Raw genomic sequence first — 27,524 nt, 5'->3', positions numbered from 1 at the left:
TTGCCACTAGGCAAAAGGACTCATTTTTAATCATCAAGGCGTTCTTATTACCATGTAGTCATAATAAAAAAGTAAAGCGATTGACGAATCTTGAATGTGGATGGGCCAGAGATTAGGCTCATGATGTTCTGCTCAGTAAGCAAAAACGGTCTCTCTAAGGCCACGAGCCCCTCAGTTCACATCATACTGTTACTCGAGTTAAAACCCGCGTCCAACGACGAAATGTTTCGCAAAATACACAATAAACAAGTGATTTGACTATAAATTTCTTTACCTTGATCCGCCTTTTTTTGCTCCGGAAGTCACTACAACCGAAGATCCGAAATCCAAAAACTAAAAACTACGATAAAGCACTTACGCCCTCATTAAGTTCCACTTTCACGAGACGTTCAATGTTTCGATTTGCTCTTTACGTATTGTTCGGGCTATCGTGCCTCTTACATCATAACAAGCTATGAACGACGAGACGATTGTTTAAGCCCTTATTACACAAGATATTTAAATAAAAGTACGTTCTCGAAAGCAGTCAATAATGCATTCCTAACTGAATCAAGTGTGCGTCCTATTTTTTTTCTAAACATTCCGAAGCATTCCACCCAAAATCTATCAGTTTTTACAATAAAGACTAGAACGCGCAATAATTGGTCGACAAAAATCATTTCTTTCAGTCAAAATTCATATTACAAAAATCTTCTTATTTTTCTTTTGGTAGTTCAATTCACATATTTAAGGTTCAATTTACTTTGATGCAATTTCGGAAAATTCAAATGCAGTTTTTTCGACGCATCATTGCAGATTGCAAAAAGCTCGCGTCATCCTATTCTTTTTGCTATTTTACACAAAATGACGAGAGCTTCTTGCAATCTGAAATGATGCGTCGAAAAAAAACATGCATCAAACTAAATTGATCCTTAAAGGAAACAATGTTCGTTTATTCTTTTGGTTTGCCAAATCCGAACTGCCGTGCCTTCCGCTTAACCCCTTCCATTAAATTTTGAATAGTGGTCTCATCGACCTCATTCGCCGCCGAACGCCAGTTAAATTTAAACTGCTGCTCGTTTTCCATGAATTCATTAGTTTTTTTTAGATTCCGTTTGACCAAGGCCCAATACCGTTCGATAGGGCGGAGTTCTGGGTTGTTGGGAGGGTGGTGGTCTTTGGGTACCACAACCATGTTGTTCGCATCGTACCACTCGATTGCCTTTTTCCCATAGTGGCAGCTCGCCAAGTCCGGCCAGAACAGCACAGTGTAGCCGACACTGGTCGATCTCGGTTAAGTATGCGGCTTAAGCGCCACTCCGGTACAGGAGACCACATATTATGTTGAGTTTGCCCGGATGAGACTGCCCCAGGGCGAGTCCAAGAGTAATCTTCCTAAAAAGAAGAGATCACTACCACCGAATTTGAACGGGTAGAAACCCTTATTGCAAAAACAGCATAATCTCTCAAACCTCGAAATATTTCCCCAAAGCTCACGGTAAGAGAGCACACAAACCTAAAACGAAGTTAAACGTCAAGCTTTCCTCATCGGTAGTTCCACCTATTTCCGCCAGAGGCGCAGTTGCAGCAAAAGAGGTACGCAACATAAAGTCAAATTTCGACCACGCGGAAGACAACAACGTGAAGACACTTTCTTCCTCTCATTCTAATTTTTAATAGAACAACATTACATCGAAATTAAATCAAACTTATTTATTTCACAACGGAAAACGGTAAGCTGAGATTATAGGGTAAATTATGGCTTCGGCACCCATTGACTGTTTTCGGCAACCGAAATTGAAACGTTAATTTCACTGTATTTTTCCATCAAAACTATTCGCTGAATATATTAAGCCGATTCCTTACCTTTTCAGCTTCAATCTGATTACATTTTTACGACTGTGCAATCCTGTTATGCCATATATTTCTTTAAATGAAATATACACACTACAAAATACGGCTGATTTCGAGTTGCCGATAATAGAACAGCTGGTTAACACGCAGTTCAAATGGAAAGGGTGCCGAAGAAAAAGAGACTGCCGACAATAGTCACACTCACCTGAGAAGTTTGGAGCGTTGTAAAAACATGTTCAACCCGTTTTGATCAATTCTGTCGATTGGAATTGGTAGAACAGCAAGCAGCAGATAAATGTCAACAAACAAACCTGTCATGTATGTGTGTGACGCTGAGAAATCGCTAATAGAAGTTCGGACGCTGCTTAGATTGACGAGAATACGTAAATTCCCCTATTATAACTAGAGCGTGCTTTCACAAAATTTCCATTGCTTTTATCTTTCTACTCCTCTTTATGATCTTTCTCTACCTAGTCCTATTCTGATGTGCGTAACTACCTTCTATCTGTGCTGTGCTCTTGTGTTTCTTCCTGATGAATCCCACGACGATGCAGCAGGTGCAGCGGGTGTCTAACATTGATGGGTTGGGTGGGCATCCATATACGACGATACGTGCGCACGTTTGTCTTGCCGACACCCCAACCTTACAATTATTGGACTAATCCAAATATTAGCAATTCATGCTCTTCGACCTTATGGTCGGCAAAAAAGGTCCTCCGTGGCGCCCTCGCCGGACGCCACACTCAACGAAAAAAAGTAGAAGGGTCTGTGCCTAGGGGCACGAATGGAAGCTTGACGTAGGACCGCTAGTGGACGGAACATATGTGAACATTTAGTTCTTTTAATTGATCAATCATCAATTATCTTAACTCTTTCCGTTTTTTATTTGTAAGCGTATCAAATTTGTAGTATTTATTTCAAAGAGAAAGTTGATGAAGAGAATCCAAGGGACTGTCAACTTGAGTATTTTCGTTTCATCTACCCGACTTTAAAAGGTGTATTTTGATTTTTTTGTTATTTATGAATTTTTAAGTTTTGTGCATTTTGGTATTAAAGTGTATTCAATTCACCCCTCACAGGATTTCCTTCCGAACTATATGAATGGGGCGGGGTGGAAAGTATCGTTTGTGAAGAATATGTGAAAAAGGAGGGACTTCGAGAGATTGACCTCGTGAGAGCTAATTTTCTCACAAATTCACAAATTTGATTTTATTGGCTTTCTGGCAAAGTGGCAAAGCGAATTATTCCCACTTCTCTCAAATATGGATTTTTATCACTTCCTACCAGCGTGTTCTGGAAAATGGTCGGACGATGATTAATCTCACCAATACATTCGGGCCTACAATTCCACACCTTATATAGAGACCAGGTTGAGCCTTGATAGCTAGCTGCTAGCGGGAACTGATGACCTTGACAAATGTCCAAATAATACTCTTAACAAATTTATGGTGGTCCTGAAAAGGACCATTTTGTAGTGATGGTTGAGTAATGCTGAGCTGAGCACGACGAGCTACTGATTCCGATCCTAGTCTAGCGGTGGGACTTCTTCCTCCTTCTCTATGGTTGCTCATATGAGCTCTGCAGCTCGCTGCTTGCAGGCAGCCTTTCGCTGTTGTCGTTGTTGAAAGCACTCCTGCTGCTGCTGCTGCTGGGCTGGACACCACGACTTACGGTGATTGAATGAGCACTGTTCAGTGGGACCGCATCGAATTCGATTTTTAAGTCTGTGTTAGGGAATGCGCTGTTTTCAGACATTCGGTGATAATTTTGATCATCATTGCAACAGTTGGACATTTGGTATTTTTCAATTGGCAAATCAAAGTTGGCACTCGTGGAGAATAGAAGAACTATGAGAGTGATGATGGTTTCAAAATTGTACACGGTGAGGTATACGAGTGCAATCTTGAAATGCTTTTATTTGGCAAATGGAGCATTTTATTTAAATCTGGTTAATGCTACGCTAGTAGAAAACTTGAGGACTACTTAATAAACATATAATATAGAAAAAATAATTTCTTTTCAGATTTTTATGTGTAGACATAGATTTCAGCTTTTCTACAACTGTAGCAGCAACCAGATTTAAATAAAATGCTCCATTTGCAAAATAAAAGCATTTTAATATTGCACTCGTATACCTCCCCGTGGAAAATTCTGAAACCATCATCACTCTCATAGTTCTTCTATTCTCTACGAGTGCCAACTTTGATTTGCCAATAGTGACCTATTGAAAATTAACTAAGTGTTCATTTTAGCAGATTGGTAGATAAATTTCCAATCGTTTGGCTGTTTCGAATTAAAATCTATCTGCTATTGGTCGAAACCTGACCTCTTTTCGTAATGCTGTGCATTTTGGTTTTTTGTAATTGCGTGGATTCTATAGATCCTGTGGAGATCTATTTAGCCCTGATGTATGTGTTGGTAGAGGAAAAAATGTAAACTTTGCGGGAGACGATGTCTTAACACTCGAAAGCAATTTTGTGAAATATGAAGTAAAACAAATCCTAGCTAGTTCTGCATGATGATTTTGTTTGATTTTATTTTTTTGTACAGTCGCCGGGAAATACCCGCTGGCAATTTGTTTTTTATGATAACTCCTTACTTGAAAACAGGCAAAAACTCACAAACAGGCTGCTTTTTCATGGTATACAGTGTGATAATTCAATAACCAATAAATTATCTCAACATTTAGTGGCAAACCATTCATAAATTTTGGTAACATACAAAAAATTCTATAATCCATATTAAATTTCATATGTAAGCGCCCATTGAAACAATCTTTTCAACGTCACTACAAGGGGGATTGATTAAACAAAAGAAACGAATCGTGCGGAATGAAAGCCGAGGAAAAACTAATTGCACCAATATATTCAGGCCTACAACAATTTCACACCTTGATGACCTTGACCAATGTCCAAACAAAACTCTTTAACAAATTTTTGGTGGCCCTGAAAAGGACCGTTTTGTTGTGATGGTTGAGTAATTCTGAGCTGGGTGTTCAACACGGATGAGGCTGTCAAGCTGTATGTCGTTTGGAGCGAGGGTGACACGCTTGGCATAGATGACCGACCCGCAGCGAGCCTCTTTTGATGGTTGCTTATGTGGGCTCTGCAGCTCGCTGCTTGCAGGCAGCCTTTCTTTGTCACTGGAGAACAATTTTCAACGCAACACGCCGAAAGCACTGCTACTTGCTGCTACTGCTGCTACTAATTTCGACGATCGAACACCACCAGTGGTGTGGTCGTTGGGAGCGTGTGGTTCTGAGTATGGCGATGAGTGTGCAAAATATTACGCAATTCCATCCTCCCTATTCGCACGCGCCCGAGGATTGGAGGCGAATGCCACTTCGACTTGTTTCGTCTACTTACTACTCTCTGACGACTGTGCTGGGGAAGCAGCATATGCATGTAGGTAATTGGTGGATTTTTTAGTTAATTCGACGCTTTTGGACAATGCTGGACATTTACCAGTTTTCAATAGTTTCTTGTTGAAAATCAACATTCGGAAGCATTGTTATAGATGCGTAGCCATATTTCTGATCGATTGGTGATAAAATTATTGAAATTGGACCAGAGGCAGCTGAGTTATTAACGTTCAAAATCTTTCTTAATTTGTTACATGTTCCATTTTCGGTTTTCACAAAGTGTACCCCTATATAGAAATCAAAGACGTAGTCCTACGTCAAAACAGAACGGACTCACCAGTGGATTTAGCTGCTGTTACTGGCGCGGTGACGATGCTACCTTCAATCGATGCGCGTTCGACCGTTGATGTTGAACGGCCAACGATTTCCACGTGGGTGGACGAACCACAAAGCCCCGCTCAGCGATGTATTTGCGGATCGCTTTCCACCGGACAAGGTGACGGTTGCCGGGATTTTTCGGCCCGGGGATGCAGATGATGACGTTGGAAACGTAAGCGTAGCCGTCGGCTGGTGAAAAGAACATTAAGCACAATGCACAGATTTTCTTTAACGAGCACATTACCTGGTCTAGCTTATTTTCCGCACACACAAAGTCGCACACTACGTATTGATTTATAATTTTAGCTAAACAATCAACGAGAAGAAATTAGAATTTAAGTATAAAAGTACAACCACGTTGCTTTCACTCACTTTACAAAACGAAACTATCACGCGAACAAAATGAAACACTTCCACTGCAATCTGCGGTTCGGACTAAAGTGAAGCGAAACCGTGACCTTCAGATTAGGGAAGGTGACGTCGGCCGAACTTAACGGAAGTTCGATTTTCCCGCGAACTTCTTCGAACTAGATCGGCAATGCGAGAGATTATTCCGATCGCTGGTCCTTCGTTCAAAGTCGGGTGTAGCAACACTCTCTCTTTTCCCAATTTTATTTTATTTATGACTAATTTACTATTTACAACATGGAGTGACTGTTACAACAGGTCTATTATGTTGCTTTAGGAATGGTAGCAGCCGCTTTTTCAGGCACTCGTGGACTAAGATCTCTTGATTGATAGTTCCCGTAGTAATGAAAACGCCGCTTTTTAGACCACACGTGCATAGGGTTTTTGATCTAATTTCCGTCCTACTAAGCACAACCCACGCTTTACCTCTCTTTTCTGAACGAATTTAAACAAAAAATGGAATATTTCTGTCAAAGATGACTTGAAAATTTATTCACCTTTCCATACGTATCGTTGGATTTGATAAAGAGTCACAAATTGATGAGATATTGTCTACAATCTAACACTGCTTCTTGATTCTAAATTCGTTCTACGAGTTTCAATTCCGTCCTAACGCATTGAAACGCCATTAGATTTTCTTCGTCCTACGGATAAACGTAGAAAAAGGGGATTCGCTAGGAGCGCTTCTTTTGTTTTGAGAACGATGAGCGTAAATATTCATACAATGCGCTCTAACAGGGTTTATGTTGTAGCTAATGAACTAGCGCATCGGAACAAACCTATTATTGATTTATGCACGGTGAAATCATTGATATTATTGATCTTTTCTGATCGATAGAACGGAAATGGGCGATTACGACGAAGTAGCGCTCTACCCTATGGCCTGCCAGACGAGATATGTTTTCGGGAGCTTCGATAGTTTGATGGTTTTGAATATTTCAGCCACCTTCCCTTTTCCTGTTGCGGTATAAACTCCTGTCCCGGAAGCTGCTTGAAATCCGTCTTCACATAAGTTTCGTCGTCCATGACGACACAGTCGAACTTTGTGAACGTATTCGTATACAGCTTTCGGGACCGCTGTTTTGCCGACGTGTTTTGTTTGTAATCTCGGTTCTCCATCTTCACCTTCTCAATCGTCGACAACCCGGCTCGTTTATTGACCTGCTGAACAGCAGTATGAGACATTGAGCTTGCCAGTGACGTCCCGGATGGAGAGGTTAGGACTTCGCTTATATTTCACCACCACCTTCTTCGTCGTCACTGCCACATCCGGATTACGATTGCCGCCGCTTCCAGGCTTCCTGGCGGTCGACATACGCTCCCCGAACACTTTTAAAACGTTTGTCACGATCGATTTGGCCACATCCAGCAATTTTGCCAACTTGGCGTGTGAGAACGTTGGATTCTCTTGCTGCGCGAGCAAAATTTTGACACGCTGCTCCTCTTGCTTGGACGTCATTTTGAAAACTGGAGAGCGAACCAACTTCCAAATGCAGAATTTTAGGCTTTTTGCATTTTTAACAGAAATACACCAATTTGAAGTTGACCAATTTTAGCGTGTTCCAGACTTCAGTGGTCTGGGATAAAACGCAATGTCTTTTCCCACAAGACTCAACTATATTCTTGCACTCGGGTGCACACCTTACAGACAGTATCGCTTTTCTTACAATCCACTGCCTCAAAGGGTTAAATTGCTGACCACTATCATACCAGAAACACGAAGCGGTAAAATTGAGCAACTGAGGCATGAAATAGCCCAGGTACAAAGCTTAATTTAGAGATCAGGACGTATTTAACATATTGTTGGCCCCATTTAACAACTGTCAGAATATTCTAGCAGTAAGAAAGAACTGGCCCCGTAACGTGGGTAGATCACATTTTCGTGGAACGTTACGGGATGTAAGATCTACCACCAATTCCTTGTCCTGACTACTTCAAACTAAGGGAACAGGATTTTTCAGCAATCAAAGGAATACATCTTAGTCCTTTTTACTTTTTCTGCCTTGTTGATAGTGACGATACTCGGCTTTGTCCCCGAGGATGATCTTGAAACAAGGAAAAAAGAGCTAGGTACATACTTAGAAAAAATCATGTAAATTTAGGTGCTCTGAGACTGACATATACGAGCGTCAATTTTAACATAAAATTGAGTCATAATAGACGCGAAATTCAGCTCAATCAAACGTTCTTTTCGTCGAGTAACGAACTTTTCAGTCTCGGAGCACTTAATTTTACAGTACATTTTTGTTTACGTCTCATCCTTTACGTCAAAGATGAATTCCGTCACGTGTAAAATAAGGTGTTTCTAACTGTGTAGTTACTTTTATCAACGTGATTCCTAATCTTTTATTCGCTGTTCTCTACTTTGAAGTGATTAAGACTAGGACCGTTGAACCGTTTTTAACTGAAAAAGGGGCGCGCCTTTGGTGGGTATTCCAACACTCCGAAGGGTATAAAGAGTGGGACCTTACAATTAGAGTAGGATCCTTGCGATAAACGCAAGAATGGCAACTGTATCAAAACCGAATACATCCTTATTTCTCAATCGTGATGGAGTAATTTGACATGCACTAAACTAAGGACACGGGGTCACTCCGGTGGCAGATTGGCTCGATTATCTGCCAATCTAAGACAGCTGATGCAAACATTGAGAAATTATGTTACGTCCACATAGATGTTTGATTTGTTGCACGGCGAAATAATCGTGATAAATGTTCAACAAGATCGGCGCTGGTGGTGTAATGGTAGGCGTGATTACCTCTCACGCCAGCAGGCCTGGGTTCAATCCCAGTCGGCGCCGCCGGGATGTTCTGAGGCATAACATCTCTGATCACTTAAGTAAAGCCGTTGGTCCCCAGTTCATGAGTTGATGGGTCGATGATAAGTAGGGTTCAGGTGTGGGAGCTGCCTCCCTGGCGTCGTTAGCATTGGTGCTCAGTACGAAAAACAAGATCGACGGAAAACAAATCAAGGAAATAAATTCAACAAGTGCGTGCATATGTAGGAATTAAATATGTATTTAAATTTTTAAATAAGACAAGTTAATCATGAAAAATTCAAGTTTCATTAATGATTATTCACATAAGATTACGCATACGTGTCGTCAATGCACATATAAACAAAGCATAAAAACTGTAGGCTGCAGAGCTGAAGTACTTTGCATTCTTTACATAAGTCTGCTATCTCAGCCGATATATTCTCACAGTACTGTACACCATTTACCGTCCGAAAAAAAAAAAATTTGGGTTACATCTTGACTAGATACTTGAGTGATAAATGAAAAAAATACAAGCAAAAATCAGAAACAACCCAATCCAAAATAAGGTTTTCAGGATAGATTCAGTCAAAGATACAACATCATATATTGGAATAATCTTTCTTTTTTATAATTTTCTTGATTTCATAAAAGTAATATTCCCTCGGTTAATATTAATTACTCATCATCCACACTGACAACATAATTTCGATTGCTCTTACCTCTTTAACCACACATTAGTCGAGAGCTAGTTTCTTTCACTACTTTCAATATCACTACTTCACAACTCACCGCATGCACCTGGATGGTAACTGGATCAAGCTTTTTTCGACGTTTATCTCTGAAACCTATTTCAAACGCTACTACCACCTAAACGTTATGGAAATATGATTGAAAATTGTATGTGTTCTACAAATCCATTGAAAATGATACATGCATTTCTACGAATTCAATCAGGTCTGAAGAGGGTGCCATATTATTCATGAAAGAAACGAAGGTTACCGAAGAGCAGAATGTAAGTAAAAAGTTGACAGCGTCCACATGCGATGGCTATAAATCAAAATCAAGACCAGTTGACGGATTCGAGCTGATCCGGTTGAGGGAAAAGGTAATTGGAAAACTTCACGGAAACCGGTTAGAGTACCGTGTGGTGGTGGGCTACACGAGCTACGGTGTAGTTTTTTTTTATGGTGGTGGGGTGAGAGTTGGTAGAACTATCAGAAAGGGAAAACAAACAATCAAGCCAGTTGCAATTCCGGTAAGTGTCCACCCGGATGGATTGGGTCTATTGAAATTCGGTATTCGAAAGCATTTCGGGCAAAGAATGGTAAAACAGAGGTTCGAGGGAATGGTAATCTACAGATAATAGTGGCATGCAATGAATTTCAAGTAGTATTAAGTGGAGAAGTGAAGAAGAGAAGGCAGTGTTAGGTTTGTGAGGGGAAAATGGAATCGGAACGAGCAAAAAAACTGTTGTTCGAACAAATCGAAATCGTATAAGAAGTATCATAGAACTAGGAATGAGAAGAGACTAACGAGAACGGGTGAATCCTCTGTCCTGTCCTGTCACCAGGATCCGACGAGAGCCAGGCAATTGGAGAGGGACAAACCGTCGCCGGGACTTACCATAAAGCAAGACGGTGCTTTTCAATTTAACATCTATAAAAAGACAGCGAATAAAGGATGAAAGAAAAAATACAATGAATTAGTCGATGTGATGGTTTGATTGGTCTGATGATTACATGTTTCATTTCTCAAAACGGGAGCTATGTGATATTTGTCGAATTGCATTTTTCCAGGGATGGTCATATGAAACTTAAAAACGCCATACAGCGGATGGTAATGGGAATGAGGAGAAATGATTGATAGGCATGCATAGCTGATCTTGCATGCTTCATCAAAGAAAGTGGAACTTAATTGGAAATTAAAGTGGTGTGTTGTGGTATGGTGTATTTGATGTTTAATGTTCCGATGAGACAATCAATTAGCATCCACTAAGTTGGTGTGCATAATACGATTCGTAACTTGAACTTTATAGATTGTTGATTTTCACTTACCCTATGTATTCTTTATATTGACGATCATATTGCATTATGTTTAACCTTCAGTGCTCAAATTAATGTTAATTCGATTGAAAATGTATGAACTGCTCGGGACTGCTCATTTTCAATTTAGGTGAGTATGCAGCACATAACTGCACCCTTATCTAGTGTAGAATTTGTCACCATACCAGACAGCATAACTTTTATTTTCTACTCTGTTGTAATAGTCAGTTTGCGTGTTTTCACTGAGCTGCATTTGGTTTTCGTGCCCGAGAAAATTATCTGCCAAAAACAAGCAGAGGACAGGTCTCATGCACCAAACGCCCCCAACCACCATGCGACAAACGTACCGTGGAAAATGAGTGCCGGAGATATTGTCATTTTCTACACCACTGTAACACGTAACGCGCAACAATACAATTGTGCACACGCTATCGTAGTCAGAGCATCTCACTGTTGTCGGAATCACCCGTAACGACAAGAGATACATTCGCGTTCCACTGAGTGCACATTTGTGCAGTTTCATAACTTTGCCACGCTTTTTAAGGTATTGTTGGAAAGGGGAGTACCGTGGTATAGAACGAGGATTTGCAGTGCCTTCAATGCAGAATGTATAGTTTTGAGATGATTAAAAGCCAATATTCGAAGTTTGCGAAAAATGTAATCCTTATCCAATTCCTAAGGAAAGTTGTAATAGGAATACCTTTAACCTTCAAAAACATATCAAATTGATGAAGTAATTTTTCCTACGTAGCGGACAACAGCATTTACATAACCGAAGACATCATATCAATTTTCCTATAAAATCAACTTCCTGGACAGTTTACAAGAAATGGCCACTGTTACGGTCAAACTGCAGTTTGACCGTAACAGTGGCCATTTCTTGTAAACTGTCCAGGAAGTTGATTTTATAGGAAAATTGATATGATGTCTTCGGTTATGTAAATGCTGTTGACAAATTGAGCGGACACCCAGAAAATTACAAGTTGCAAACAAGGTAAATAAAATGCGTTGAAACGGTAGAGGTATTCGATTTAAACCCTGCAGTAGACGCACCCTGTGTAAACGTTAAAATTGAAAATCAAAAGAAGCGAATAATCCGAGATCCAGCACTACACATTAAAAGGTGGAATTTCATGGTAACTGTGCTCTTATCCCTATATACTCACCAAACTGTGCACTATGTGTAATGTCATGCAATACCTAATGTATTCAGAAAGTCCTCTATCAACAGTTATAAAAGTGCTCAAATTTAAGGATAAGCCTACGTTTTTAGTCTGATCCTATAATATATAAGAAAAATAAGTAATCGATCTGAACTTACATTCTGCTTACAATCCAAAACATCGTTGCAGAACTTGGTTATTTATTGCACTTTCAAAGTAACATACACTTTAATTGAAGTGGTTCCACCAACCATTTATTTCGACACTCTTTTCCGACAGAAGCCCAAACAAGTGCTTCCACCGATATAAAAGCATTATACCAACACAAACCGATAAACAGCCATTTCAAGACACCCGCGTGTTTCCCCCCGGTTCCATTCCCTCCCAATAATCGACCAAAGACTTTGAAACCCCACGGAAAAAGCCAAAGTCAACGCGGGCGTGAACAGACCAAATGCGGAAATGGCAAAATTTATTTTATTTTCCCAATCCCAATAAATAGCATTCTTTATCTTCATTATGTGCCCTCTTAGCGCTATAGTGCAACCCGGAAAAGCAAGCTTAAAATGTGTGTACGACGAAGTCGTGAACCGGAACGAGTAACGGGCATACACCGTTGTTGCTATCGGAGGGGGATGCATTTTCCCTTTCCTACCCAATGATCGTTCACAATGGGGAAGGTAGTGTTGTTTCTGTACGGATCTACCGAACAAAGAATGCTCTCTATACTCATCCCACGGGAAATGCAGCGAATTGAAAACGAGACCGCACCGCCATTGTGAGCGGAACAACATCGCATCATCTGTGTAGGTTTTGGCTGTAAATAAGGCTATTCCGAGTTGTTTTGCTTTGTTTGCACTATGGTGAAACGAGATCCTCTTTCCTGTTCTGAGTAGTTTGCAAACTTGAACAACGAGAACAGAATACGTGCAGGGTACGCGCAAATGGTGATACCTACTAGTAGTGTGATACAGACAGATGCTCCATATTGGCATCATTGCTCTGAACAAAAACACTGTCGTTCTATGCCAAGAAAAATCAAACGGGGCGGAAATGAAAGTATGCATTTGTTTGTGGTCCCTTGAGTAGAATAAGAATGACATGTTCGATGTGCTTTCTAATGGTTTGAAGGTAGTTAGTATACCAAACGAAACGATGTGCTTTTCTTAGATTGCATAATACAAAGAAATAGGGTCAACTATCCCATTTCCGGCCTATTAAGCACAACCCACACTTAGCCTTTCTAAATCTAGCGCAGTTTAGCACCAAACGGAATGCTATTACTACTGATGGATTCCAAATGTATTTACCTTTCCGTACGTACCGTAGGATTTGATAAAGAGAAACCAATCGTTGAGATATTGTCAAAAGTCTAACACTGCTTCTTGATACCAAACTCGGCCTAACGCATTGAAACGCCATTGAAACGCCAATGAATTCACTTCGGCCTATCGGATGAAGATAAAAATTGATTCGGAGCGGTCGGAGCGCTTCTTTTGTTTTTTGGGAATTATGGGTACAAACTTTCATATCACGCGTTCTCATTTACTTCGTTCGGTAGCTTATTAACTAAAGTATCGTTTACATTGGTTGTATGAAACATATTCAGAGGTCAAATGAATGGGTAGGAATGTGTTGACGTGCAACTCGCTTTGATGGAAACCCAGAAATCCTCTACATTTCCACGAGGAATCACTGGGATGTTGGGTAAGAGGGTAGGGTTTGCAGCAGCATTCGTTTTGGTAAACGATAAGATGAATTGATGTCTTAACAATCTTAAAACGCGAACGAGCTTGAGCCCACGATCTGCTGCTCAGGAAGCCAAAACGTTTGCCACTATTGCAACTCCCCAATTGTGACCGAGTTGTTGTTTTTACCATGTAGTGCCATATTAACTTTAGGGCGGTCGTGGGATAAAGCCATCTCCAAGTGATATGTTTTAAGAAATTGATCGTTGGCTAGTTTTATATTTGTATGGCACACGAAAGCTTTGAAAACTTGAAACAACAAATCATACATGATGGTAACATGAAAAGAAAAATAATAACTCAAATAGACTGTCAGAAAAACTTGGCCAAAATCTCTAAAGCCATGGGCATATTTTCAACAGCTTTACGGTTTTCAAGAAAGTGGCTCGGTTTACAAAGCACCAACTTTTAAAGGTTTCTGTTTGGTTTTTGTTCCCACTGCCTAGAATGCACTCGATTTTATATTTTAAATAGAGCTCCTAAGGAGAGGGTTTTTTGGGCAAAGTTGTGCATTTTATAATCTTAAGATATGCTGCCCAAGACATCAAAGACCTACGATTTGCAAGAAGCAGGCTAACATAATAAAAAATATCACATCAAAGGCGTTTTCACCATTTTTAACGTTTAAAGGTGAGAGTCTAGGATTGCGATACTTTGGGGATGGAATAAGATGGAGCAACCAGATGGAAGTAAACCCACGGAGCATTTTGCAATAATATATTAGTAATCCGTTTCTTGCGACTCTTGAATCACGAACCACTCACTTTGGTGCAGATTGTGATTTGCATTGAACATATGTCCGATGATAATATCGAGGTTTTAGGGCTTGGGTCAACAATATTCAAATTTTGTTATTGTTATTTTTACGGCATACAAACTCGCGAGTTTAGAAAAGCTTAACGATTTTGCTAATACCGCTTTCGTTAATATCGCTTTCAAGTTTTGATTTCAGTGCAAAATGAAAACAATTTCATAAGACTGAATATTCCATTCGAATGCCACTCACAAATTATGACGACGAAATTTCAAACTAAATGTGACGTCTAGTTTTGACGCTGTTAACGCAGTGACCTAATTTGTCAACGTTTAATTTTAGGTCCCTGGGCGGTAAAGGTTATTTTTTATGTTCACCTTGCAACGTCGGTACACTGACTTGAATACAACTCACTAGGCTACGGCAACGGTTCACTGGCACTGGATTCTGGTTCGATGTTAAGAAATAACGTGTTGATTGACTGTTTGAAAGATATATTTCACTTTGGGAGATAGTTTGTAAACTGATTTTATATTGTAGTAGTAAAATTCTTCTTTATTTTGATTTGTTATGTGGTTTACAATTGGTAAAACATGGTAAAAGGTTAGCCAGAAGGGCTCTTCATCTTTGGTGAACTTTTTGATAGTGTGTTGTACATGTTGTTTTTTACTGTGTAATGTTTTTCAATTTTCATCTTGTGAAGTATGTTGATTTTATATTGCTATCCTGGTCCGTTTTTATATCATTTCCCTCCTCATGGGTTCATATGGAAGCATTTGTGGTTTTTTAAGCTATTGTACAAATTAAGTTGTTTTTCAACCATCATTTGCCCCCTAATTTAAACACAACTATAATCCATTTACATGTGCTCTTCTTCAACTGCCAATTTAATGCACACATCTAAACTTGTCTTTTTTCCTTTTCTACTAACTTGTACGCAAGTTTTGAGTGTTTGACCGAGTGTGAACTAATTGTTAACTCATGTAACTCAGTCGATATTCATCTTATTTTACTACTACTACACTATTACTACTATTGTGAAGCATATATTGTTGCTGTCAACTCAGCAGAATTAAAACAAACCTAATTTTCTGCTGCTGCAGTCGCTTGGTAGTAAGACTAATTAACTATTGATTTTTTAGCATTAATTAATTAATCATTTTAATTCGTTTCAGATTGAAAGACTATTGGTTAGCTGAAACAGACGCATAACTGCTTTTTAACTGGGCAACAGATGTCAATGAAGCCATCCAGTACCATACCATCTAGCATGCATCATAAATCAACTATTGGCATTGGCGAGAGCTCTGCAACTCTTAACTCATATGAAGAAATCTCATATGTAACTGTCAGTCTATGTGTGAAACATGGCGGACTTTTTCTTATTCTCTCACTCTAACGCAAAACCCCATAAGGAACTGTCAAAATGTGTGTGAAGAAACGTCACTTCGGGACTGATGTCAAGGAAAATTGCATACTTCACGGCGTAAATCGAACAATTGTGCTAAATAAACATTCGAATCAAAACTTTCAACCATTGATGACATTACATATGATTTAACCATGTATGGTGGGAACACCAAGCGAAATACCATTCCAGTTCTTCACCTAGAGTATTCTAGAATATCTAAAGCAGACATTTAAACATTAAGATACCGTGGCTAATTGTTTTAAAATTATCTGGTGGATTTTTCGTACTTCAGAGAGGAGTTCTTCAAAGAAATGTTTTTATTCTTTGACAATTACTTACTGGATGGGAACACTGAGCCAAATATATATAATGTTATTTATCCAGAGTATTCAGTGGTATCTTTAAAAGACATTTACATGCTTATTAATCAGACACATTTAAAACAATTAATCATTATGTTTAAGTATGCAAATGTCTTTTGAAGATACTATTGAATACTCTGTATAAATCACTTTAATTACGTTTGGCTCAGTATTCCCATCCAGCAAATATGTTTAAAAGAATTTTAAAATTTCTTTGAAAAACTCCTCTCTGGAGTAAAAAAAAAAATCAATCAGACAATTTTAAAACAATTTCTTGTTTTGATATTCTAAAAATAATGAAGAACTGGAATGGTACTTCGCAAATAACAATTAAAAATTAGCCGTCAGCAAACGATGACGATATCTGGAGGCATTGATGTCAAAGTCAAATAGGCCAGATACTTCGTTGAATTTATGAATCATGTTGACAAAGGAACTGTTTGCAGCATAGTTGGAGTGCGTATCTGACAAATTTGCAAAGATAGTGCAGTGCGTATCTGACAAATTTGCGTTGAACAGCTTCGAATCGTCCACTCCATACTGCTTGGTAGGGATTCCAGACAACACACGCGAATTCCAGTAGTGAGCTCACCAATGAACAGTAAAGGACTTTAAAACACAGAGGATTACGAAGTTCCTTAGACATCTTGAACATTTGCGATTTGCTTTGTCGAGTGGCGACTGTATGTGAGCTTTTCATCCAACATGACACCGAGATCTTCAACGTGATCGACACGTTGAACTGCAGTTCCAGCAACGTTATAATCAAACAAAACGGCAGTCCTAGTTCGACGGAAACTATTTATGCAGCATTTTGGGACGCACAGGACCATAAAATTACGTTCACACCAATCATTAAATCACCCCACTGCGACCTAGCAAGAAGTACAGTCGACTTGTTTCGCGCTCCGGTATTTCGGAAGTTTTCTCGGTATTCGGTTGGTTTAAATTATCAGTTTTTTCTCGCTTAGTGATTACTGGCATAGTACCCGGCTAAACAATTATCTGAAAGTGAGTTTTTTTTTCTGAGAAGAAAGTGTGTTTTCGGCATCATCGGAAGGAAAATTGTTTTTGCGACCTTTTCTGGTTCAGCCCTTCCTCAGTATATCGAGCTGGGAAAACTTCGACTACCTGTGCGCTTGTTCGTTCCCTGGGTCATGAACTGCCAAAACTGTAAGCAGTTGGGACATACGGCGTCCCACTGTGGCAGCAAGGCACGCTGTTCCAAATGCGGGGAGAAGCACGAGGATGGCGCCTGCACAGTCACGGCACCAAAATGCGTGTACTGCAAAGGATCTCCTCCTCATGGTCTCTCGTCGTGTCCGGTGTACAAACAACGCGGGGAAAAACTAGAGCGCTCTCTTAAAGAACGTTCCAGGCGGTCTTTTGCAGAAATGCTTAAGACAGCCAAGCCATCGGCCAACGAAACAAATCCCTTCGCTCTTTTGTCAGATGACGAGTCTGGCTCTGACTTGGCTGAGGAGGGAGTTTCTTTCAGTTTTCCGGAAGGTTCTGCCCGGAAACGAAAACGCATCCGTTCGCGGAAAGTTGCAGATCAAGAACCCCAAATCAGCTTGCCCAAATCAAGGAGTGGTGGAAAAAAGGAGACTTCTACTCCTCCTGGATTCCGCAGAACTGATTATACCCAGGATTTTCCACCTCTCCCGGGGACATCCAAAACCCCCGATGCCCCAATTTTCAGAACACAAGCCCCTTCTTCATCTGGGTTGTTCTCATTTGATAACATTGTGGACAGTATCCTCAATTACCTCGATATTTCTGATCCTCTGAAAAGCATTGTTCTGGCAATGCTTCCTACTGTGAAAACCCTCTTGAAGCAGTTGACATTAAAGTGGCCCCTCCTTGCAGCAATCATCTCCTTCGATGGATAATTTTCCAAACGAGGTCGGGGATTTGATCACTGTTCTACAGTGGAATTGTCGAAGTCTTATTCCTAAGATAGAATCGTTTAAGTTTTTGGTTCACAATAACGATTGTGATGCATTTGCTCTGTGTGAAACTTGGCTCTCTTCAGATATCGATCTTCCTTTTCATGATGTTAACATTATTCGACTGGATCGTGAGGATTCGCGTGGAGGAGGAGTACTTTTGGGGATCAAAAAGTGCCATTCCTTCTATAGAGTGAATCTTCCACAATTTCCAGGTATTGAAGTTGTCGCATGTCAGGCTTTTGTTAAAGGCAAGAGCCTTTGTATTGCTTCTGTGTATATTCCTCCCCGAGTTTCGATTAGTCAAAAACAACTTTCAGATATCTGTTCAGTTCTTCCTACTCCACGGTTGATTATGGGAGATTTTAATTCCCACGGTACAGGCTGGGGGGAACTGTATGATGACAACCGTTCTACTTTGATATATGACCTCTGTGATAACTTCAATATGACAATTCTTAACAATGGAGAAGTAACACGTCTGGCTGGTCCATCCTCAAATGGAAGTAGATTAGACCTCACACTTTGCTCTAATTCATTATCGTTGGATTGCACGTGGAATGTGATCCAGGATCCCCACGGTAGTGATCACTTGCCGATCAAAATTTCGATTGCCAGTGGGTTCAATCCGTCGGAATCCGTTAACGTCGCGTACGACCTCACTCGTAGTATCGATTGGACAACGTTCAAGACCGCGATAGATGAAGCCGTGTCGTCGGTAGAAGAGCTTCCACCGTTGGAGGAATATAACTTCCTCTCCAATCTGATCTTGGACAGCGCGCTTCGAGCTCAAACTCGGCCGGTTCCAGGAACGTCTTTTCGTAGGAAACCTCCTACCCCTTGGTGGGACCAGCAATGCACTGAGGTTTATCGTAAAAAATCCGACGCGTTTAAGCTTTTCCGGAAACGCGGAACACCCGAGTATTTCGAAGCGTACTCAACTCTTGAACGCGAACTCAAGAGCCTCATCAAAGCCAAGAAACGCGGATACTGGCGGCAATTCGTGGACGGTTTATCGCGCAAAACGTCGATGAATACGCTTTGGAACACGGCGCGAAGGATGCGTAACCGGTCTTCAAACAACGAGAGCGAGGAGTACTCGGATCGGTGGATTCTCAAGTTCGCGCGAAAAGTATGTCCTGATTCCGTGCCGGCACAGATGATTCCTCGCGAAACGACGAATTCGTTAGACGAGATCAGCCAGCCTTTTTCAATGCTGGAGCTCTCACTCGCGCTCCTTTCGTGTCGCAATTCGGCTCCGGGGGCTGATAGGATCAAGTTCGACTTGTTGAAGAACCTCCCAGACGTCGCTAAGAGGCGCATGTTGAACTTGTTTTGTCAGTTCCTGGAGTTCAATATTGTTCCAGATGATTGGAGGCGAGTGAGAGTTATAGCCATTAAAAAGCCTGGAAAACCCGCGTCAGATCATAACTCGTATCGTCCCATCGCGATGTTATCGTGCATTCGAAAATTGTTGGAGAAAATGATCCTTTTTCGCCTCGACAAATGGGTTGAGACGAACCACCTACTCTCAGATACTCAATTTGGTTTCCGTAGGGGTGAGGGAACGAACGACTGTCTCGCGTTGCTTTCCACAGAAATCCAGTTGGCTTTTGCTAAAAAAGAGCAAATGGCTTCTGTGTTCTTGGATATTAAGGGGGCTTTTGATTCAGTATCGGTTGAAGTCCTTTCAGACAAACTCCACGCTTGTGGCCTTTCCCCATTAATTAATAACTTTTTGTACAATTTGCTGTCAGAGAAACATATGAGCTTTTCTCATGGAAACTCTACAGCTTCTCGATTTAGTTACATGGGCCTCCCCCAGGGCTCATGTTTAAGCCCCCTTTTGTACAATTTCTATGTCAGAGAAATTGACAATTGTCTAAGTGACAACTGCACGTTGAGACAACTTGCAGATGATGGCGTAGTTTCTATGACAGGGCCCACAGGGGTCAACCTGCAAGGACCCTTACAGGATACCTTAGACAATTTGTCTACTTGGGCTATCCAGCTAGGTATCGAATTCTCCACGGAGAAAACTGAGTTGGTCGTTTTTTCTAGGAAGCATAGCCCAGCACAACCGAAGCTTCAACTTTTGGGTAAGCCGATCACTCATTCCATGTCTTTCAAATATCTTGGGGTCTGGTTCGATTCAAAATGCACCTGGAGATCCCACATTGAGTATCTGAGACGAAAATGCCAACAAAGGATCAATTTTCTCCGAACAATTACCGGAACGTGGTGGGGAGCTCATCCGCAAGATCTTCTAACGTTGTACCGGACAACGATTTTATCGGTTTTGGAGTACGGTAGTTTTTGCTTCCAGTCGGCGGCTAAAACTCACATCATCAAACTGGAACGTATCCAGTATCGTTGTCTTCGTATCGCGTTAGGATGCATGCACTCGACTCATACGATGAGTCTCGAAGTGTTGGCGGGCATGTTGCCACTATCGGATCGGTTTTCGGAATTGTCCCTCAGGCTCCTCACCCGTTGTGAAGTTATGAACCCACTGGTAATCGAAAACTTTGAGAAGCTTCTTGAGCTAAACCCTCAAACTCGTTTTATGTCATTGTACTACGTGTACATAACTCAGGATGTCAGCCCTTCACAGCATAATCCCCATCGTGTATGCTTCTCCGACTTCGGCAATTCAGTTAGTTTTGATTTATCTATGACGCGGGAGATTCGTGGAATCCCAGAACATCATCGTTCCATGATTGTTCCGTCAATTTACGCTGCAAAGTTTGGCCAAGTTGATTCTGCAAGATCGTTCTTCACAGATGGATCACTAATAGAGTCGTCCGCTGGTTTTGGTATTTTTAACGAATTTCATAGCGCCTCTCGAATGCTTCAAGCTCCTTGTTCCGTATATGTTGCTGAACTGGCGGCAATATACTATACGCTAGAAACGATCGCCTCACTTGCACCAGCTCACTATTTTATTTTTACGGATAGTCTCAGTTCTGTCGAGGCTATTCGATCCATGAGGCCGGTAAAGCACTCCTCGTATTTTCTCATGAAAATACGAGAGCTTCTGAGTGCTTTATCTTTAAGATCTTTTGTCATCACCTTTGTATGGGTCCCATCTCATTGCTCGATTCCGGGCAATGAGAAGGCGGACTCACTTGCTAAGGTGGGCGCTATGCAAGGCGATATTTACGATCGACAAATCGCCTACAATGAATTTTTCTTCATTTATCGTCACCAGTCGCTCGCCAGCTGGCAAAATAAATGGAGTGAAGGGAGTTTGGGACGATGGCTATTCTCGATCATCCCTAAGGTGTCGAAGAATCCTTGGTTCAAGGGGTTGGATGTGGGTCGAGACTTCATTCGTCTGATGTCTCGCCTCATGTCCAATCACTATTATTTAAATGCTCACTTGTTTCGTGTTGGGCTGGGAGACAGCAATCTCTGTGAATGTGGACAAGGTTACCAAGACGCAGATCACATTATTTGGTCTTGTGCTGAGCATCGTGGAGTCAGATCTGAGCTGTGCGATTCCCTTCGGGCTCGAGGTAAACAACCTAATGTTCCAGTTCGGGATATTTTGGCTAGACGTGATCTGGAGTTTATGAAACTCATATATGTTTACTTTAAGAATACTAACCTTAGATTGTAAGTTTGATTAACCTTGTGTTTAGTTTGTGTATTGTGCGTGTAGTTTTTTTTTTATGTTTGTTTTCAAGATGAATAGAAATAAGTTCATGTTTTAGGATTAATTAAATATTTATATAATAAATCATATTTCAAACCTCCTTCTCCCTTTCCCCATCCAAAAAATTGTAAATCTCCACTAACCTCGAGACGACCGCGAGTAATCGGTTCAATTCCTTTAACTCTAGATTTAAGACATTATTCATGTATAATGCAAATGATAACTCGGCTCTGTAAAGTTTATTCGATTGAGCCTGTACAAATAAATTAATATAAAAAAAAAAACCAATCATTAAAGATTTTAAGAAGGTTTTTTAGTTCTAAACAGTCACCATAGCCTCGAACGACTATGTAAATCTTCAAGTCATCGGCAAAAAACAATTTACATCCACGTAGTAAAATAAACGTTACATCGTTCATCGTTCACAATTGCTCGATTTACGCCGTGAAGTATGCAATAGTTGAATTATGATGCATGCTGGATGGTTTCCTGTACTACAAATTAGTACATGCTGGATGGTATGATACTGGATAACATCGTTAACTGGCCAACAGGCCACACGGTAAGAAAAAATTACCCAAAATTAACATCCTTTCACTCAACACGTGGCTTCCGTGGGGCTAGGTAAAATTAAGTTAAACAAGAAAACTCGCTTTGCCGCATTCATATCCACAATGCATGCGCGCAAAACTTATTTATTTGTCCTCTTTCGCTGCATGCTGTACGTAAACAAACCACGTAAACGGGATTATTTTTATTGTAGTTATGAGTGTGGGCGACTTTCAGCCGTAGGCTGTTTCATCTCAAAAGTTTGGACTGATTTTCGTATGGTTTTTTTTTTTTTTTCCTTTGGTTTGTTTTTTCCGTCGATCTTGTTTTCCGTGCTGAGCACCAATGCTACCGACGTGCCAGAAAGGCAGCTCCCACACCTGGACCCTACCTATCGACCCATCAACTCATGAACCGGGGACCAACGGCTTTACTTCCCATCCGAAGGAAGGCGTGATCAGAGATGTTATGCCTCAGAACATCCCGGCGGCGCCGACTGGGATTGAATACAGGCCTGCTGGGGTGAGAGGTAATCACGCTTACCACTACACCACCACCACCAAGTATTAACAATTATTTATAATAGAATCAAGTCAAACAAATTCATTTTACTTTACTATCTGTTAAATCTAGAAATTTTGTTCCGATCCCGAACCACTGCACTACGGTTCGCAAAGTGGCCTTCGTGTTCTTTTTATAGAATATAAAAATAAAAAAGGCACAAAAGCATTTGTAAACAAACATTCGCCCACGCAAACTAATACCACTTTCGGAAAGCACTTTCGGAAAGGTAATAGTTCCCCCTATCCGATGATGTTGTTGGTTTTCGTGGGCTTACTTTGGTTCGCTTGTAAAGGGCCTTAAAAAGTTTGTTTACAAATGCTTTTGTGCCGTTATCAATTGGCGTTGACGGCACCGTCGAAAAATTTGCTCTTCCAGCAAATATAGACAGTTTCTTATGGGAATTTTCGGTGGAGTGAAAGGATAGTACAAAGTCCGCCATGTTTCACGCACAGTCTGACGTTTGCTTATGGATTTTCTCATAGGAGTAAAGAGTTACAGAGTCGCCGTCAACGCCAATTGCTATGCCTGGTATTCTGTTTGTTCTACATAGGTTTTCTTACGTGTGTTTGTGTGTGTTAGTGTTAACTGAAGGTAAAGGCAAGAGAGGATCAAAAGCAAATACAAACAGCGTAGAGTGGTTCAAAAAACTATTGGAATGATAGGGTGGTTCTAAAAGTTAGTGAAATGTAAAAAAAAAAACAAATACATTTTCTATCTTTGCATTAAACACTATCTTTACGGAAGTCCAGAGAATTCTAATTTATTGAGAAGTTCAAAGAACTTCTGGGAAGTAATGAAATCTTTACGGACCCACTATCGGGAAAGTTTAAAGATCTTCAAGAGAATATTCAGGCAACTTCGTACATTTCAGGAAAAAGTTCAAAACTTCATCGAAGATCTAGAGTAGTTTTTAAGAGAACTGCAGAGCAGTTCTGAGGAGCACTTCAGTGTAGTTCTGAGGAGGAATATAAAATAATTCTGAGGAGAGCTTCAGAGTAGTTCTGAGGAAAAGTTCAAAGTAGTTCTGAAGAGAATTTCAAGGAAGTTCCGTGAACTCCAGAGAAGTTCCGTGAACTCCAGAGAAGTTCCATTGGCCTCAGGAAAATTTCGGGAAATTTATGAAACTCCCCGGGAGCATCCGGAACATGTGTGACCAGTGTAGTCCTCTTATTTTTGTATTCTCATGTAGTTTGATGTGTCACATGTAGGTTCCAGTTTCACTTCTCCGGGGGTATCCGGAACATGTCCGGATCAGGCCAACGTGGTACTGAGTGCTTAATATGACCACCAATGATCTTTTTTATGTATTGCATGAGGGTGTAGGTTCAAGAAAAATCTGTCCACTTCCCCGGGGGTACCCGGAACATGTCCGGATGCATGGTTCTGACTACTTACTACGACCTTGGATGATTATTTGGTTCGTGTCTTGAAGGTTCTGGTTAACTCAAAATTACAAAAAAATAACTGAAAACATTGAACGCTTCTCAGACTGCCGCTCAACCACACCGCGTTTTTTTTCCAAAATGTTGGAAAAACGCGTTTTAGTACAATGCCGCTCTTGCCGCAACGTGCTCTATGTGGGTTATCATTGTGTTCAGCCCTTTAAAGAACGTCCAGTTAGCAAACAAGTTCTGAATTTTACTAGAGGATCGATTTTTATTTTGACAATTTTGGGTTGGATAATCAAGCACTGCCCTAATAAAAAAAATACCATAAACGAACGATAACCCAGATGATCGAACTATTCCACAAATGGTTTGGATGATACCCTGAACACGTCGTTAAGCAAATTAACCATAACATTTTTATTAGGGTGGTGAACATATATGTTTATAAACAAACGCGTATTCGTTGATGATGAACTCATTTGTTCATTTTGCTTGTACACGCTAAGAAAAAAGTACCCAACGGTAAGTTCACTTTTACCTACTTTTGACTAGTTTGTCTCCTTTTCTCCTTATAATGTTGTCAAAAATGGAGGAGCAAAACCACCCAACAGGGGTAGTAAAGTATGGGAACCCAACTTTGAGTATAATCATATTTACCGACTTTTGGGAACAACTAACTTACTTGTGGGTAGAAAGCGAGTGGAAAATTCCATACGAATTGCACACAAATAAATGAAAACTGCTTTGACCCGCTTTACCTACTTTTGGGTTCCTGCACTTTAGTGCCGAGATGAGTGAAAAGAACTTACTTTTGGGTACTTTTTTCTTACCGTGTACGTAACAGCGAAGCTTTTCAAAACAAACAAAATTCATCTGGGTTGAAGCGCTAACTCTTGCGTGTGATGATGAATAATAAAAAAAAAGACGCTGCTTGTATAACAACTTGTTCTACAAGTCAAATACATTTTCATGAATCCTTTGGATACCTTAAAGTGAGTTCTGGATACCCTCAAGAAGCACTTATTAAGGAAGTTCTGTGAATTTTCACCCCAAGAGTCTTTGGTTTCCTTAACCTGCCTCTGGTCGCCATCAGGAATCACTTATTAAGGGCGTTCTGTGCATTTCCATCCCAAGGGATTTTTAATTTCCTTAAGGACATTATTGATGAATTCCATTTTCCATACTGTTTTACCACTTCGCATTTTCACGGGGACACATTTGACGCATTTAATTTTCAGATAGCTGTATGATGACTGCATGGCGTGATCAGTGCCAGTGAAAACGCGAAGTGGATGGATTCCATGAACTTTCACTTTAAGTTGCCTTTTCGTCGATCTCAGGAATCACTTATCATGGAAGTCCTGTACGTGTTCACCCCAAGAGACTTTTGAATTTCTTATGCTGCTTCCTGGTCGCCCCCAAACTTCACATATTATGGAAGTCCTGTGAATTTTCACTCTTGCGGTCAAAATTCACAGGACTTCCATTATAAGGTGGTTCCTGGAGGCGAACAGAAGGCAGCTTGAGGAAACCAAAAGTCTCTTGGGGTGAACATTCATAGGACTTCCATAATATGTGTGATTTTTTATGGCAACCAGAAGGCAGCTTTAGGATACCAAAGATCTGTTGGGGTGAAAAATACATGACTTCCATAGTAGGGGATTCCTGGGGACAACCAGAAAGCAGATCAAGGATACCATAATTCTCTTGTAGTGAAAATTCACAGGATTTTCATAATAAGGTATTCTTGAGGGCAACCAGAAGGCAGCCGTAGGAAACCATAGTGTGGAATTCTATATTGCAGCCGGAAGAAATCGACCAGCCAAACTCACGCACGACTTACTCTCACGGTGGTTTGTGGAACAAAGAGGAAGAGACACGATGCTACAGTCTCTAGTGCCGTTGGCTCGGTGAAGGGTATGTGATTGTGTAAGTATGTTCCCTAAACTATTCGTTCAGCAAGGGGTGGAATCTAGGCGGAACAATGTAGTACACATCAAGGTATATCCCACACATAGATCTATTGAGGTGAAAGTTCACAGAACTTCAATAAAAAGTGTTTTCTGGAGGTAAAAAGAAAACAGAATAAAGAAACCAAACTCTAGGGATGAAAATACACAGGTCTTCCAAAGGAAGTTATTTCTGAGGACAAACAGAAGGCAGTTTAAGCAAACTATAAATCTCTTGAGGTGAAAATTCACAAGGCTTCCATATAAGTGATTCCTGAGAGTGGCCAGAAGGGAGCATAAAAGGTGATTCCTTGAAGAGTCCAAAGATGGCCGTCACGATGGCTGATATGCCCTGTCACTCGAGGGGTATGACTATATCTTCGATGCAGGAAAGATTTCGATTTTCTGTGCTGCTCTGCGCGCACGCTGAGTAGATAGATGTAAGGTTTATGAAGATTTTGAAGATGTCAAGTAGATGTGAAAAATTAAAGTAGATTTTTCATAGATTGATTTGCTAGCATGAAATTTTTCGAGCATCTACACTGAAAATATATTTTCGTTAATACTATTCGCTCATTTCGTAAAAATGGGTAGATTAAACAAATATTTCGTTGATTGTGCAAAACATTCGTATTTCATGTCAAAAGCTACAATGCCAACATTATGCATAATTCGTAAAATACACGCACTAAATTTCGTACATTTGCTCCGACGTGCAGTAAAACGTCACAAAATGTAAACGCCTTTCACCAACGAAATCAAGTCAAACAAAAGTAGTGAGAAGTTTCTTTAGAGCGTGAACACAAAAGTGCAAACTAGTGGAAATGTTGATGGTTCCAATTATGTTCCGCGTCTAGTAGGAAGACATCAAGAATACTGTATTGCGTACATTCCGAATCCAAGACCAGCACTTTGGTAATGGAATCAGCTCGGATAAGCTGATTACGGTAATTTCTCAAGATATTTGTCAAATATTGTACTTAAAACTGTGACACTCAAACGTCATTGTTTTCTTTCCTCTCTCAGGTATTGGCGCTTGATCAGGACATTGGCAAAAATGGAAAGGTTTCCTATTCCATCAAATTCGGACACGGGAAGGCGAGAAAAAACCGCATCGACGGCAACCAAACTTCACGCTCTACCCTTCATAACCCTAGGCGGACATTCGAATACGGAGAAAGCACAATTTCAGCATCATATTAGTAGAAAATCGGTCGACGGTCAATAAGGACCAATGAAGACAGGAAAC

At 40.5% G+C, this 27,524-nt stretch overlaps 1 protein-coding gene across 4 annotated transcripts in view; it reads right to left on the bottom strand.

The window, feature by feature from the left end:
* LOC135715273 (band 7 protein AGAP004871) overlaps positions 1 to 27,524 on the bottom strand; it is a 609,777-nt gene that overhangs the window by 345,052 nt on the left and 237,201 nt on the right. Inside the window, exon 2 of one of the 4 annotated variants that reach the window (XM_065238609.1) lies at positions 10,362 to 10,394. The exons of the other annotated variants lie outside the window; for them this stretch is intronic. Coding sequence (XP_065094681.1) covers positions 10,362 to 10,394 — 33 coding nt within the window. The remainder of the gene's footprint in view (positions 1 to 10,361; positions 10,395 to 27,524) is intronic. 4 annotated transcript variants of the gene reach the window in all.

This window comes from Ochlerotatus camptorhynchus, unplaced genomic scaffold (genome assembly GCF_037179485.1).
Source record: "Ochlerotatus camptorhynchus isolate MF236.1 unplaced genomic scaffold, CSIRO-AGI_Acam_v1.1 ptg000840l, whole genome shotgun sequence".
NCBI lineage: Eukaryota > Metazoa > Arthropoda > Insecta > Diptera > Culicidae > Ochlerotatus > Ochlerotatus camptorhynchus.
This window is presented reverse-complemented; position numbering and strand designations above follow the sequence as displayed.